Source organism: Microcaecilia unicolor, chromosome 2 (genome assembly GCF_901765095.1).
Source record: "Microcaecilia unicolor chromosome 2, aMicUni1.1, whole genome shotgun sequence".
NCBI classification, from domain to species: Eukaryota; Metazoa; Chordata; class Amphibia; order Gymnophiona; family Siphonopidae; genus Microcaecilia; species Microcaecilia unicolor.
Genome location: NC_044032.1, coordinates 74,253,843 through 74,270,943, shown reverse-complemented (window position 1 = coordinate 74,270,943; position 17,101 = coordinate 74,253,843). Strand labels below are relative to the sequence as shown.

Below are 17,101 nucleotides of genomic sequence, written 5' to 3'. Positions count from 1 at the left end.
GGGAAAAAAATGAATGAAATCTCTATAAACCTGGAGGATGTAATGGGGCAGTTTCACAAATTGAAGAGTAGGAAATCTCCTGGACCGGATGGTATTCATCCCAGAGTACTGATAGAATTGAAAATTTAACTTGCGGAACTACTTTTAGTAATGTGTAATTTATCTTTAAAATCGAGCATGGTTCCAGAAGATTGGAGGGTGGCCAATGTATCGCCGATTTTTATAAAAGGTTCCAGAGGAGACCCGGGAAATTATAGCCCGGTGAGCCTGACGTCTGTGCTGGGCAAAATGGTAGAGGCTACTGTAAAGAACAAAATTACAGAGCATATTCAAAAGAAATATGGATTTAGTGACGGGAAATCTTGCCTCAACAATCTATTACATTTCTTTGAAGGGGTGAACAAACATGTGGATAAAAGTGAGCCGGTCAGTGTTGTGTATCTGGATTTTCAAAAGTCGTTTGACAAAGTACCTCCTGAAAGTCTATAAAGGAAATTGGAAAGTCATGGGATAGCAGGTAGTGTCCTATTGTGGATTAAAAACTGGTTAAAAGATAGAAAGCAGAAAGTAGGGTTAAATGGTTAGTATTCTCAATGGAGAAGGGTAGATAGTGGGGTTCCCCAGGGGTCTGTGCTGTGACCGCTGCTTTTAATATATTAATAAATGATATAGAGATGGGAGTAACTAGTGAGGTAATTAAATTTGCTGATGACACAAAGTTTTCAAAGTTGTTAAATCGTATGAGGATTGTGAAAAATTACAATATGACCTTATGAGTCTGGGAGACTGGGCATCCAAATGGCAGATGATGTTTAATATGAGTAAGTGCAAAGTGATGCATGTGGGAAAGAGGAACCCAAATTATAGTTATATAATGCAAGGTTCCACATTAGGAGTCACCGACCAGGAAAGGGATCTAGGCGTTGCCGTTGATACGTTGAAACCCTCTGCTCAGTGTGCAGTGGCAGCTAAGAAAGCAAATAGAATGTTAGATATTCTTAGGAAAGGAATAGCAAACAGAAATGAGGACATTATAATGCCTTTGTATCGCTCCATGGTGCGACCACACCTTAAATATTTTGTTCAATTCTGGTCACCGCATCTCAAAAAAGATACAGAGAAGGGCGACAAAATGATAAAGGGAATAGGACGACATCCCTATGAGGAAAGGCTGAAGCGGCTAGGGCTCTTCAGCTTGGAGAAAAGATTGCTAAGGGGAGAAATGATAGAGGTCTATAAAACGAGTGGAGTGGAATGGGTAGGCGTGAATCGCTTGTTTACTCTTTCCTGAAATACTAGGACTAGGGGGCACGCAATGAAGCTGCAAAATAGTAAATTTAAAACTAACCGGAGAAAATATTTCTTCACTCAATGTGTAATTAAACTCTGAAATTCTTTGCCAGAGAATGTAGTAAAAAAGTTAACTTAGCGGGGTTTAAAAAAGGTTTGGATGTCTTCCTAAAAGAAAAGTCCGTAGACTGTTATTAAAATGGACTTGAGAAAAATCCATTGCTTATTTCTAGGATCAGCAGCATAAAATGTATTGTACTGTTCTGGGATCTTGTCTGGTATTTGTGACCTGGATTGGCCACGGTTGGAAACAGGATGTTGAGCTTGATGGACCTTCGGTCTGTCCCAGTGTGGCGATACTTATGTACTTCTTTAGGGAAAGGGAAATTGGACTTGATATATCGCCTTTTTGTGGTATTTTGCAACTACATTCAAAGCGGTTTACATATATACAGGTACTTATTTTGTACCTGGGGCAATGGAGGGTTAAGTGACTTGTCCACAGTCACAAGGAGCTGCAGTGGGAACTGAACCCAGTTCCCCAGGATCAAAGTCCACTGCACTAATCACTAGGCTACTCCTCCACTCCACTACGGACTTTTCTTTTAGGAAGACATCCAAACCTTTTTAAAATCCCGCTAATTTAACTGCTTTTACTACATTAGAGCACCAGAAGCCCAGTGCTCTGAATTTTTTGGTGTTCGGATCAACCAAATCAGCATTCACAGACAAAATGGCGGCTGCCATGCGCTGCACCACTGCTTCGCAGCCCATATAGTCGGGAGAGTTTGGCAGTCCACGCACTTGAAGGTTGGAGCGATGACTTTGATTTTCTTAAGTTCTTAATTTTTTTCTAACAGGTATTTTGTGGTCTGTATTGAGTCTGTGAGCCGTTTGTTCAACCCCAACGATCAATTCAGCCTGTTCTTCGAGGCCCACCTTTGTGTTGACAACGTTCTTTCCCATGTCAGTGATTTATCCTCACAAGTTGGCCCCAAGAGCAGCAAGTTCGGAGCGCACCGCGTGGAGGTCAGAACAAATGTTCTGTAGCCGTAGAGATTCTTGGTGAATGGAATCCACTAACTCCTTATCGTCATAAGGGGGACATGATGCCGAGGCAACAGGTGAGCCTGATGATGTGGGCTCATCTTGTGTACTGTTCTTCTCTCCATGGTCTAGGCCCAGAGCCACTGTGCATTGCTGGTAAACGAACTCCTGCAAATTAAGTGCCTTGAGACATAACATTTTCGTTGCAACTGCACCTCAGCAGTATCAGAAAGGCTGTCAGGAATAGTTAGCACCATCAGGATCCGGGATGACAATGGGGACTGCTAATTTTTAAAATGATGGTGATGAGCAGTCATCTCACATAGTTACATCATCTACTATGTCATTACAGACGATTTTAATGACTGGTTACAGATCACTAACAGCAGATCAGCAGTTTCTTGTTGGAGTTCTTTCAGTACCCTAAGGTGCATGCTATCGGGTCCAGTTGATTAATTTACTTTAATTTGTCTATTTTGCTCAGTATATCTTCCAGGTTTACCGAGATTTCTTTTAGTTCTTCCGCATTGTCACCCTTGAAAACCATTTCTGGTAGAAGTAGATCCTAGATGGAGAATAGTGAGGGAACGTCTTGGACTGTGTCCCTTATAGACAACATGCAAGACCTTCACTGCAGGAGGTGTTTTCTATTTGGAATTTGAACTTGGTCCTCAGTTCTCCTTCCTCTCTAGCCTGTAGGACAGTGGCTCTTTAAGTATTGTTGCTGAAGTTAGTCTTCTACTCAGGAGGTCAGGTGATGTAGGGCAGCGATGGCCATTTTCAAGTTGGTTGTAAGTTACCTTTCATATGTTAATAAGTGCCCAAATCCTTCTGAATTTTGGATAGAGAAGAATAGCCAAACTGTGTCAGACCAGTGGTCCATCTAGCCTAATATCCTGCTTCCAACAATGGCCAGTCCAGGTCAAAAGATCCTGGCAGAAAACCTGTTAGCAACATTCCATTCTACCAATTCTGGGGCAGACAGTGGCTTCCCCATATCCATTTCAATAACAGACTATGGACACTTCCTCCAAGAACTTGTCTAAAATTTTTTACCACATCCTCTGGCAATGAGTTCCAGAGTTTAACTGCTCTTTGAGTGAAAAAAATATTTCCTCCTATTTGTTTTAAAAGTATGTGCATGTAATTTCATTGAGTGTCCCCAAGTCTTTGTAGGTTTTGAAAGAGTGAAAAATCGATTCACTTCTACCTTTTCTACACCACTCAGGATTTGGTAGACCTCAATTATATCTCCCCTCATCTGTCTCTTTTCCAAGCTGAAGAGCCCTAACCTCTTTAGCCTTTTCTCATATAAGAGGAGTTCCACCTCCTTCATCATTTGGTTGCTCTTGTTTGAACCTTTTCTAATTCCACTTATGTTTTTTTGAGATATGGCAACCAGAGTTAAACATAATACTTAAGGTGAGGTTGCATCTTGGAGCAATACAGAGGCATTCTAGTATTCTTGGTCTTATTTATCATCCCTTTCCTAGTGATTCCTAGCATCCCATTTGATTTTGGCTGCCGCCGCACATTAAGAAGATTTCAACGCATTTTCTACAATGACACCTAGATCTTTTTCTTGAGTGCTGACTCCTAAAGTGGACCCTGGCATCAGGTAAGTATGATTCGGATTATTCTTCCAAATGTGCATCACTTTGCATTTGTTCACATTAAACTTCATCTGTCATTTGGATGCTTAGTCTTCTAGTTTCCTAAGTTTTTCAGGAGTCTCTCATGAGGAACTTTGTCAAAAGCGTTCTGAAAATCCAGATACAACAACCAGCTCACCTTTATCCACATGTTTATTTACGCCTTCAAAGAAATGAAGCAAATGAGGCAAGATTTTCCTTGGCTGTGTACTCATGGTTACTCTGTACCATTAAACCACAATGGTTAAACAACCTCCACACCTGATTTAAAGTCCTAACCTTAGTGGCTGACCCTTTCATCTTCTTTTTAACCATTTTCTTCATTTTGTCATAGTTACCCTTTCAAAAATTGAATGCTGCTGCAGTAGATTTCTTTAGTGACCTTCTTTGGCTCCGGCATTGGGCGGCAGATGTGGCCTCTAAACAAAGGCTGGTGAGGTTACCCTTTCGGGGCCTTTTATTTGGGGAGGATTTGGAGAAAATTAAGGACCTAGGGGACTCTGTCCCAACGGTTGCCTGAGGATAGGCTGAGGCCTTCTTCCAAAAGGCCATGTTTTCGCGAAGCTCGCAGGTATCGCCCGGGGTGCTCTGCGGGGTTTCGTCAACGTACCCGTTTCCAGCAGAGGAACTCCTTTCGTTCGGACAAATGCGCGGTGGCATCCGGGGAACATCCAGGAGTTCAGGGGTGTCCTCCACAATGTTGGGGCGCCAGTCCACTTGTCGGTTCCTGCAGTAGGGGTCGTCTCTCCCTCTTTTTCGAGGAATGGACCAAGATTACTTCGGGTCAGTGGGTCCTAGACCTGATCAGAGAAAGTTACTGGCTAGAATTTGCCGTCCCAGTAGGAGATGTGTTTTTGGAGTCCCGATGCGGCACTGCCGTCAAGCGGGTGGCAGTATACGAGACCTTGCAGGTGTTGCTGAAGCTCGGAGCGGTGGTTCCGGTTGCTCCTGCCGAACACGGCTGCGGTCGCTACTCTATCTATTTTGTGGTGCCTCGAAAAGGCGAGTCGTTCAGACCTATCTGTCGCGTCTCTCGCGCTTGCCGCGCTCTCGAGGACCTTGGCATACTTTCAGGCTTCTTCCTCGGGAGCACGGGGTTTGTGAGTCCATAGGCCACCACCGTGGAGCGGCAGTGGCAGGCAAGATCACCTTCCAGGTAGAGATGAAACAAGACTGGACCGGAACCCCGGACTGGAGTTTTACACCGGAACACTCGGAACTGGAACGCACCGGACGGGTGCGCACTGGAGTGGGGCCCGCTGGACTGGACACACTGGAGTGGCCCCACTGGACTGGAACATACAGGAGTGAAACCCGCTGGACTGGAACACACTGGAGCGGAACCCGCGGAACTGGAACACCCTGGACCTAGGCTTCACCTACACTTGACTGCCTTTCCCCGAGGGTTGAGCCCTCAGGTTCTGGCAGCTGGTAGGACTTACAGGAACAGCAGGAATGAAGATCCAGGAGTGCCCCCTGGCACCTAGGCGAAGGCAAGGCAGACAAGCAGGGACTGTCCGGGTTCTGGCAGTCGGCAGGATTCAACACAATGACTAGTAAACTGTACCCAGGCTAATAGGAATGCTATACCCAGGCAAACCAGTCATACACAGGAACATACACAGAGCAACTCAGGAGACTTGGAAGGCTATACACCAGCTAACAACTAAGCTGTGCCCAAGCTAAAAGGAGAATGCAGAGTAAGACTAAGATGCAGTGCCATAATTTTAAAAGTGAAAGCAGAAATACGTCCGTACAATCTTACAGGCTCAGAGGTGCACGTATAACGGACATGGCAGCGTGAGGCATGAAAAGATAAGTTATTTTACAATTATGATACCTGCTAAGGAAACATACCAGAGAATCAAATAATCGGCGTTAAGGGAAGAACCCTTGTATAAGTCAAGAATATGTTGAAGAAAAAGTTATACCAAGTTCGAAGTTGAAAGATATGAAAAAGATATGAGAGGGAGTTGGTTAGATGGATTTAGGAGCAATACAGTTGACAGAGGATAGACAGTGAGAGGTTAAAAAGAATATCTGTATAGAACAGGGACAAAAAAACGAACGGAAAGAAAAAAATCACTTTTTGAGCTTTTAAAAGTGAACTGTAGAGCCTCTTCTGCCAAAGCAGTGCTGGACTGATAAGGCAGCTAAAGTGGGCAAGCTTCCCAGACTCCCATGTCCTTGAGATAGTGAACTACAGCACTTGTTAGGGGAAACCTTTAAAAGCTACAGAAAGAAATGGTAGTTTCGGAAGCCTGGATGAGGATATATAAAAAAAAATGTGAGAAAAAAGGTTTAAAACTTACAGCTCTTCGGGCAAGTGTAAATAGATTTACAAAGGCAGATTCGAAGCCCAAGAGGGAGTATATATCCAATATGACAGTTACTAGTAATGTGATAAGCTTTGTTCCGGAAAGAAAATTAAAACTCACACCACATGGGACTGAGAAGGAAAAAGAATAGCTTTATAGGAAATCAAAGGGGAAAAAAATGATTTCTGGTTTGCACAAGAAGCCAAAAAGGTGTATGTAAGGTATTAAGTTACCCCAATTGGTACCGTGCGGGCCACAGCCTTATAAATTTTACACGGACCACAGACATATAGTGTAGGAGTCGGTAGGGCATCAGAGAGGAGGGCAGGGAGGATTATTGTGGCAGAAAAAGGGGGACAAGAACAAAATGTTGTGGAGGAAGGGATTCAGATTGGACTTAAGGAAAGAAAAAGTGTGGACAAGAAGGGGGGGTGTGGGCTGAGTGGTTAGAGAGAAAGCATAGTTCAGAAGACTGAAGGAACTGATTAGATAAGAGGAAAACAGCAGTTGGACGACGGTAAACAGCTACAAAGCTGAACACCGTAATTACTGTTTTCAGCTGAAAAGGAAAGAAAGTTGTAGGAAGTCCAACGGAAAGAATGAAAAGGAATAGAGTAAAAGGGACAGTCCGGAGACATTAAAAAAAAATCTCGTGGATAACTGTTTCAGCACAAGATCAAAAGTATGTGTCGCACACACAGAGTGAAGGCAATAGCAGATGGGGAAAGGTGGGGGCTGTCAGTACTAGGAGCAGAGAAACCAGAAGGATTTTAGAGGAGAGCAATCTGAAAGCGTGCTTTCTCCCAGAGTAAAGAAAATTCCCCCGATACAGGAACGTCAAAGAAACTGTACAGAAAAGAGAAGAGCAGGAATAAGACCCAGGGGACTCGACAGAAGAAGAAAGAACAGAATACATGATAAGAACAGGGGGACAGGGATTTGAAAAGGAGGGATTAAGACAGAACACAGGGTGGGATTGGAAGTAGAAAATGCGCAATCTCTGAGGATTGTTAAGCGAGACTTGCTAGCATAAAGACCAATCCAAAGATTTTGAACATTGAAATAAACTTACAGCAAACCCCAAATCGCAGTCGCCTGGATTCGTTGTTATGCTTCATTCACACAACAAGCACACTCTTGCGCACATCACGCAAATCAAAGAGATGGACAGGATAGGAGAAAGAAAAGAGGGTGAGAAAAAACAGAACAGAATATTGAAAGATAGAAACGCAAATATTTAGTTCAGCGCAGGGCAGTAAGACATTCAGGGAAGAAAGTAAAAAGACAGAAGAATAGAAGAGTATTTAAAGTAGGGGGGGAAAACGGACAGAACATTGGCGCCCAATACCCCTCTAATGGGCAATGTCCGTGTGAGGCAGAAGGACAGAAAGTAGCGGTAGGGAGAGGCAGGTGAGTATGAGAGAAAAAAGAGAAAAGGAAAATAAAGTGACAGAAAGAAACAGAGAACATTTGAACGCACAAAATGAAGTATCCCCTCTTGCGTTCAAAGAAGATGAAGAAGGTTAACGAGTACTGTCAGCGTTCGGGGCTCACCACTGTTTTTAATCGCCCCTCCTTATAGACCTCTTTCTGACTCCTTCACACGGGGGACTAAAGGTACTTATTTCATATATCAGGTTCTGTATAGTTTCTCTAACCTCCATTGTCACCCAATCATAAGGGGGTCTGTTCTGGGGTGGCATTAGGAGCTGTAATTGAAAACTAATTCCCATAACTACTGCTTTCTGTTTCTCTGGATCTAGGTATATTCTGGGCCATTTGTGCTCCCACATAAAGCCTATTAAAAATCTGTCTAAGTTTCTCCAAAGACTGAGTGTCACTTGTATGTGATCTGCCTTGTAGGCTAGATGTAAGGTACAGAGAAGATAAAATCAAGAGAAATAAAGACAGAGATAGGTTTAAATAAATAAATACATTTTATTTCTTACCCAAAGACAAGTCTTCAAGTTGGTACAAATACAGACATCAAATTCTGCTTTCAACCGCACAGGGCTTCGCCGTCTGGAGAGGACTCTCAAACTAAGTCAAAATCTCACACCTTTTATACTCTATCCTCTCCATAGAAGTGAATGGTGAGGAACCTAGCTCCTTATATGTCTCAACTTCCTGAGATCATACTTTCCCATGCGATCTGCGATCTGATGTGCCCACCTCCTTCCGTTCTCAGCTACTGCTAATTATCAACATGTTTTGGGAAGCGTTGAGATAACAGTTTCACATCTTCCGGCTGCAATACCTCTCATACCTTTCTCATGAACTTTGTATTACCTCTGTCTCATTTTTTTCCATCTGCTTTTTTTTTCAGATTCTATGAACTTGCAGGAAGAGCAAGTCCTTGCTCAGCCAGTCATAGATTTTTAAACCTAGCTGGTATTTTTACAGCCTGAGTCCTAAAATCTGGCCTTCCACCCTTCCGGTGGGCATCTTGCTGTAGTATAATTATACACTAGTCAAGTATTAGGAACAAACCCAGGGAACTAGCAAAGCTATACACAGGCTACAAGCCACACGGTGCCTAAGCTGGCTAGTCTATCACTAGGAACAAACACAGAGAACTAGCAGAGCTATGCACAGGCTACAAGCCAGACGGTGCCTAAGCTGGCTAGTCTATCACTAGGAACAAACACAGAGAACTAGCAGAGCTATGCACAGGCTACAAGCCAGACGGTGCCTAAGCTGGCTAGTCTATCACTAGGAACAATCACAGTCTCGGGATAGTGACTAGCAAGGGCGGCCAGTCTAACACTAGGAACAAACACAGTCTCGGGATAGTGGCTAGCAAGGGCGGCTAGTCTAACACTAGGAACAAGCACAGAGAACTAGCAGAGCTATGCACAGGCTACAAGCCAGACGGTGCCTAAGCTAACTAGTCATGCACTGGAAACAAACACAGAGAACTAGCAGAGCTATGCACAGGCTACAAGCCAGACGGTGCCTAAGCTAACTAGTCATGCACTGGAAACAAACACAGAGAACTAGCAGAGCTATGCACAGGCTACAAGCCAGACGGTGCCTAAGCTAACTAGTCTGACAAACATAGAAACTCACACAGAGCAAACACTGAAACTGTGTACAGAGCACTCTATACACCAGGACCTTTAGATGAGATGCAAAGGCCAGGACTGTAGTCTCCAAGTGACTAATAAAGCCCTTCAACACCAGAGCCACAGCTGCAGCAATCACCTTGCAACCAAACAGAGGCTTGACACACAGAGCAGTCAGCCCATAGGAAGGAACAGCGGGAGCCATCTTGGATACTGGCAAAGAGGAGGAGGCGGCAGCCATCTTGGAAGAGGCAAAGCCCACACAGGTGAGGTTCAGTAGGGCAATCAGCACACAGAGCCAGAGAGAACCTAAGACAGACACAGAGACAAGCAGAAGCCAGCACAGATACTGACTCCCAGAAACAGGGTAAGTCTGAGGGTTGTCACGGCCACGGACGTGACACTATCCTTGACTTACGCAGAGTCAACGAGGCCTTAGGAGTGCGACACTTCCGCATGGAAACCCTGCGCTCTGTCATTGCGGCAGTACAACCAGGAGAGTTTCTCATGTCTCTGGACCTCAAGGAAGCGTTCTTGCATATTCCCATCTGGCCGCCGCATCAGCGGTTTCTCCGGTTTGCGGTATTGAGCCAACATTTCCAGTTTCGCGCCTTGCCTTTCGGCCTGGCGACTGCCCCTTGGGCTTTTTCCAAGGTCATGGTGGTAGTGGCTGCCTTTCTCAGGCGAGAGGGTATCAGAGTTCACCCTTATCTCGATGACTGGTTCATCAGAGCGGATTTGGCAGACGAGAGTCGACTTGCCACAGCCAGAGTTGTTACAGTTCTTCAGACTCTGGGCTGGGTAGTCAATATGCCCAAAAGTCACTTCAGCCCCTCTCAGTCTCTCGAGTATTTGAGGGTCCGGTTCAACACGGATTCAGGGTTCGTTTTTCTTCCCGACAGCAGGCGGCTCAAGCTTCAGAATCAGGTCCACCTGCTCCTGCGGATGCCTCGCCCTCGAGCTTGGGACTTTGTTCAGCTCCTGGGATCGATGACGGCCACCATAGAGGTGGTTCCCTGGGCGAGAGCTCACATAAGACCGCTGCAGCTTGCTCTGCTTCAGCAATGGTCTCCGATTTCCCAGGAATACCAATGTAGACTACGGTGGCTTCCTGCGGCCCAGCGCAGTATGGATAGGTGGCTTTCCAACAGCAGGCTGCGGCAAGGGATGCCACTGGCTCTTCCTTTTTGGTGTCTGGTGATAATGGATGCCAGCCTTTTGGGCTGGGGAGCTCATTTCCGGGGATGCTATGCTCAGGGTCTGTGTTCCACCACGGAAGCGGGATGGTCCATCAATCGCTTGGAACTGAGAGCGATATTTCAGGCTCTTCTGGCCTTCCACAGGACACTAAAGGGTCTTTCTCTCCGAGTTCTGTCGGATACTACGACAGCAGTGGCCTACATCAATCGCCAGGGCGGCACTGTGTGTAGGGCCCTGGCTGCGGAGGCATCTCAGATCTGTGACTGGGCCGAGCACCACCTAGAGCTGCTGTCCGCGCCTCACATAGCCGGTTAGAGCAACGTGCAAGCCGATTTCCTCAGCAGACATCAAATCGACCCAGCGGAATGGGAACTGGCAGACGAAGTTTTTCTTCAGATTTGTGCCAAATGGGGGATTTCAGGCTTGGATCTCATGGCATCATGCTTAAAAGCCAAAGTCCCTCGCTTTTTCAACAGAAGGAGAGATCCTCGCTCGGCGGGGTTGGATGCTCTGGCTGAACCTTGGCCCTTGGGCCTCCTGTATGTGTTCCCTCCTTGGCCCTTGATAGGGCGAGTTCTACTTCGGATTCGTCTGCAATGTGGATTGGTGATTCTCATCGCCCTGGATTGGCCAAGGTGTCCGTGGTACGCGGATCTCCGGCAGATGTTGGTGGACGCGCCTCTTCCGTTGCCTCGGGTTCCAAACTTGTTAGTTCAGGGTCTGGTGACTATGGAAGATCCTTGCCGCTTTGGTCTTACGGCCTGGCTTTTGAGAGGGTGCAATTGAGGGACAAGGGCTGTTCTAATAAGGTTATTGCCACGCTCTTGCAGGCTTGCACGCGGCCTATCTCTGCGACTTATGCTCGGATCTGGCGCACTTTTGAGGCTTGGTGTACGCCAAAGTCTATCTCGCCGACTGTGGCGACAGTCTCGCTCTTGCTGGACTTTTACAGTGCTGCATAATCCTAGTAGCACTCTAGAAATGTTTAGTAGTAGTTTTTGCAGGATGGGCTACAAAAGGGCCTGGCCTACAATTCCCTTCGAGTTCAAGTGGCAGCGTTGGCCTGCTTCCGGGGGAAAGTCTCCGGATTATCCCTTGCTGCTCATCCGGATATTCTCCGTTTTCTCAGAGGGGCGCTTCGTCTCCGTCCTCCTTTGCATTCGCCTTGTCTGGCTTGGAACCTGGGGCTCATGTTGAAGGCGCTCCAGCGATCTCCGTTTGAGCCTCTTAAACGGGCTTCTGAGAAGGATGTGACTCTCAAGACAGTTTTTTTTAGTGGCAATAACATCAGCTAGAAGAATGTCTGAGCTTCAGGCTGTTTCCTGTCGGGATCCTTTCCTGCAGTTCTCGGAATCTGGGGTAACTGTTCGTACGGTGCCTTCTTTTCTGCCTAAGGTGGTTTCAGCTTTTCACCTCAACCAGCCCATCTTTCTTCCTTCCTTCTCTGAGGAGTTTCCGGACTCCTTTGGGCAATTGTGCCTTTTGGATGTCCGCAGGGCTCTGTGGCAGTATCTGCAGATGTCAAATGAGTTTAGGAATTCTGATCATTTGTTCTGTTGGCAGGTCCCCGACGGGGGTTTCCGGCGTCTAAGGCTACTATAACCCGAGGGCTTAAGGAACTCATTTTTTTGGCTTATCTGCTTTTAGGGCGGTCGCTGCCTGAAGCGTTTAAAGTGCAATCTATGAGGGCAATGTCCTCTTCGTGGGCTGAAATGTGTGTTTTTTTTCTCTTTGGGAGATCTGTCGTGCGGCTACCTGGGCTTCTCAGCTCTCTTCGTGTGGCATTACAGGCTGGATGTGGCAGTGCGGCAGGATGCGCATTTTGGAGCGCAAGTGCTTGCTCGTGGAGTTGCCTGTTCCCACCCTACTTAGGGAGTGCTTTGGTACATTACTACTACTACTATGGTACATCCCATCAGTTAATGGATTCATGTGCTGTTGATGACAAGGAAGGGAAAATTAGGTTCTTACCTTGATAATTTTCTTTCCTTTAGTCACAGCAGATGAATCCATAATCCCTCCCTGACTGACTTTAGTTTTTGTACAGATGTTGCATACAGACATTGTGCCTTATCAGGAGTACTTGAAGACAAGCTATCAGAGTTCCTACATGCTGTTTTTATTGCAGGAGGTTTATTACGTCCCTCCTTTGGTTATTGCCCCAGTTCTGGGGTGTTCGTTCTCTGTAAGGAAAGTTTGTTATATTGCCTTTTTTATTCACTCCGCTTTGGAAGTTTCATATACTGAAGGCAGAAGGAGTAGTGCGTCCAGGAACACCTTGTGCTTTCAGTGTTTTCTATCTCTACCTGCTGGTAGGCGGATACAACCCATCAGTTAATGGATTCATCTGCTGTGACTAAAGAAAAGAAAATTATCAAGGTAAGAACCTAATTTTCCCATCTGAGCATTCCTTAGGTATAACCATGTAAATAGCAGCTTTTCTAAAATCCATACTTGCATGCATATGGCCATTTTCACAAGTTAATCAACTGTTTACTTATTTAAATATGTAAATCATGACATTCAAATTCTAGCTGCATATGTAGTTGGGGCTTGAGGCTTTTCTGTATGTGTTTATAACTTTATGCATTTATCCCCCATATTCTATAAACGGCACCCAAAGTTAGGTGTGCATTGGGAGCACAGTTGTAGAATAGGGCAAGTTATAGACATAACATAATTAACTATTTGGCACTAAATTGGCAATACATATCAGTAATTGGCATTAACAAGCACTAACTGGCACTGATTTACTCTTGCACACATTACAGACTTACACCCCTATTCTATGTACAGTGCACCTAACTACTTTTGCATGCAAATGCAAAGAGCACGTTAACATGAGAGGGACATGGATATATCAGTGGCGTTCCAACTGTTCTTGCAAGCATTTTATAGAATAGTTGCATTTACACACCCAAGTGCTATATTTAGGCACCAGCATTTATGCCAGCTATAGACATGGCATTAAGTAGTCATGTCATGCCTATGATTTGTCACGTAACTGCGGACTTGTGCTAATATTCTATAACAGATATGGCGTGTAACTCTGCCATTACAGAATACAAGGTTAGTGCCCAGTTGTTTGGCGTCTATCTTGAATTTACCTTCTTAGTACTGATGTGGATAAGTTTGGATATGATGAAGGTCTGTCCTTTTAAATGGATGAAGTTATGTGCTTAACTTTCTCTACATACGTTAATGGAGTAGCATGCAGTGTCTTAGGACTTAACAAAGACTTGGGTTTCTTAACTCTCTCTGTGAGCCATAAAATTTGCTGCTTGTTACCTTCAAATAATCTGCTCTTACACTTTCTCCTTCCCCTTCTTTATTTGGAATTCGCTAAAGACAAACTCTTTTGAATTAGTGGAATATAAGTGTGTTAAAATAGTGAAAAGGTTTTAATTGGAATGCTTTCTTCTGATTTCACTATATCCTCCTTTGTTCATTATGGAATGTTAGCTTCTTAAAGCCAGTCAAGAAACAAGTTTAACATGTTTAGTTCAGTAGAAAGGCTGTTATCTTTTGGTTTTTATTTTGAAACTTTACTTTATGGTATGTCTAGTTATTTTCTTTTTGGGTGGGGGAGGGGAAATATATCTAAATTCTTACTTTACTATCTTAACATGCCCTATTTTGTGGGTTTTTTCTTTTCATTAGTCGGTCTGCTTCTAAAAAATATTACTTTGCTTTTTTTTGAAAATGATTCCTTAATTTCGCATGTTATGTTTCCTTATTAATTTTAATGATGTATTTTTGTCTTTTCCTAGACCATATCAGTCTGTGTTTAAATCATCCGACTCTAATTGCGTTGGTTCATCATCATCTGAAATGGATGTATTGAGACAGAGATTCTCTGTAGTAGCACACCCACGGTTACCTTACCTCATTGTCTCAGATGGCTATATGGTTACTGCACTTCGGTTCCTGGATAATCTTTCACCAGCATTATATATGAGATCACTTCTCCTAGATTCACACCATAGACTTGAAAAAGTCTCTCGGATTTTGTCAGTTTCCAAGGTATTGTTTTATTTAAGTGTAGTAATATACCACAATGGATAAGTATATTTTCTCCGAGCACAGTCAGGTTATATCATTCTCACAACTGGGTATATTATGTGGGGGTTGGAGGAAGGTAATTCTCTAAGGGACGTGTATAGCATAGCATTTATGCCCTCAAGTAGACTCTTAAGAAATTATGTAAAGTATACATGTGTAAAACTTATGTTCAGAGAAGTCACAGTGGCTATTTCTGTGCAATATGCATGCAGGTGGAAGAGTGGTAGAATTAACACTCTCATCTATCTTATAAAATACACACATGTGCCTGTTATTACCAGCACATATACACAATTACACTTGCCTCAGAGCAGATATAAATGTGTGCTCCTACATTCTCAGTAATTTTATAAAGGTATATAGGTGCATATGTTGCCTTTATAAAATAGGTGCAACATATGCCCCTGTGGACCTTTCCTGCCTAGATGCTCTGTTGTAAAATTACTCTTCACATGTTAATGTCATCTTAACTGTCAAGCAGTGGGCCTGGTATCAATTCATGTCAATTTTGATTGTTGATCACCTCAGTCATTTTGGTTGTGCTTGGCTATAAAGTAATTAGGCTTTAAAAAATAATAGTTTTAGTTGTTTTCCAATCAGCATTCACCATGAATTATAATTGGGGATTAAAAATTTTCTTAAAAAACAAATGCTGTGGCTGTAGATAAGGTTGCCTAATAATGAGCTCTATAGCAATTATTCATTAAAACCCAGGAACAACCTTCATTAAAAACCAGGAACAGTTTAAGGCATTTAAAGTAGGTCTACCAGATTACCTTGCCACATTAACAATTTTTTATACTCCATCTCTTGTTCTTTGACCTATCAATGATTATTGATTAGGTCTGGGTCCGAAACAAGCACAACTCGAGACTACAAAGCACTTTGCATTTTATTTTTTAGCCCCTTTTTTATGGAATAGTTTGCTACTTGAATCTCTGTGGTATCCCCTGTTGAAAGAGTTCATAACAGCATTAAAAATGAGACTTTTTGTTCATATGTTTGAGGTTGATTCTTAATGTGTGTGATGATCTTTCTCTTTGGAATTGTATTCTTTTGAGTTGTATTCCATACAGCTATTCTTTGATTTAATTTTGCTTGTTTATTTACAGTCTATCGTGTGTGTGTGTGTTTGGAAGATGACTGCATTCTATCTCTCTAAGTATATGTGTTTCTGTTCTGTAAATATTATAGTTCCTTTCTGTTTCTGATATTTATATTGTACACCACCTAGTTCTGCCTGTCAGTTTGGACAGTATAGCAAGACTAAGGGACTCATTTTCAGAAGAGAAAAACGTCCAAAAAATGACTTAAAAGTAGTTAGATGTTTTTCTTTCAGAAAATGTCCAAAGAGTATAATAAAAAAAAAAAAAAAGAAAAAACCCCACTTTAAATCGCTAGTATGTCTATATTAGAATGTCTCCAGAGGGGGCGTTTCAAAGTTATGTCTTGGGCGGTCTTACAGAATGAATGTCTCCAGCCCATAATGGAGAGTGTAACATTATCCCAGTGGCGGAAAGAACGTTGTGCATTAAACCTAATATAAAAGCATCTAGGGTAAGGTAAGAGCAAAGCTGTTTTTAGACTCATTTGCGAATTTGAGGAGTTGGAGAGTGGAGGAAGTGATATTTTGAAAGAAAGTTGAGAGTTCCTGAGTGCTGTGTTACAATTGGTCTGTTTGCTGTAATCTGAACCTTGTTCCCTTCACATTTCCCTCCTCTCTGTCTCGTGCCCCCTCCACCCCTCCCTTTCCCTGTATCTACCCCTTTTCCTGCTTGTCCTTTGTCTTGCAGTGTTCCTTGGTTTGTTTAGTCCCAGTTTGTCCTTGGGCTTTGTGCTGCTGCTGCTGTATGTCTGGACTGTTTGCTGGTGTTGTGTAAGTGAGTGATTGCTGCTGTGTTTGTGTTTCAGGACTGTTTGCTGGCGGTGGAAGAGTGAGTGCTGGGCATTGTCTGTTTTGGGAGGGACTCACTAGGTTCAGTAGGTGGAGGTGCTCACAGTCCTTAGTTTGGGCAAGTCAGTTGTACCTATGGTGGTGGGAAATGCAGGCACTGTATGCACTGGTGGCTCATGGTTTGATGGAGGTGGAAGAGGGTTTGGAGGAGAGACACCGCAGGAGATACCCCATTCCAAAATCCTATCCCTGTCTGCCTGAAGGGCACTGCCTCCCTTGCTTTTCTGTCCATTGGTAGTTTCCAGTCTGTCCTAGCTGTGAACGCAAGTCTCACCCAGCCCACCATTTCCAGTTGCCTCACAGAGTTCCTTGATGCCTTCCTCACCCATACCTCAGAGTACATCACCTTCCCTGCTACTTCACAGGCCCTGCAGAACAACATGGTTCAGTTCTACAGCATAGCTTGCTTTCCCTTGGTCATAGGCATCATCGACTGCACACATATTGCACTCAGACCCCCCCCCCCCCCCGGCCATGAGAGGCCACCTATAGGAATAGAAAAGCATTCCACTC

General features: G+C 44.0%; 1 protein-coding gene across 1 annotated transcript in view; it reads left to right on the top strand.

The window, feature by feature from the left end:
- LOC115461867 (ciliogenesis and planar polarity effector 1-like) overlaps nt 1-17,101 on the top strand; it is a 337,061-nt gene that overhangs the window by 122,516 nt on the left and 197,444 nt on the right. Inside the window, exon 10 of the mRNA XM_030191927.1 lies at nt 14,343-14,595. Coding sequence (XP_030047787.1) covers nt 14,343-14,595 — 253 coding nt within the window. The remainder of the gene's footprint in view (nt 1-14,342; nt 14,596-17,101) is intronic.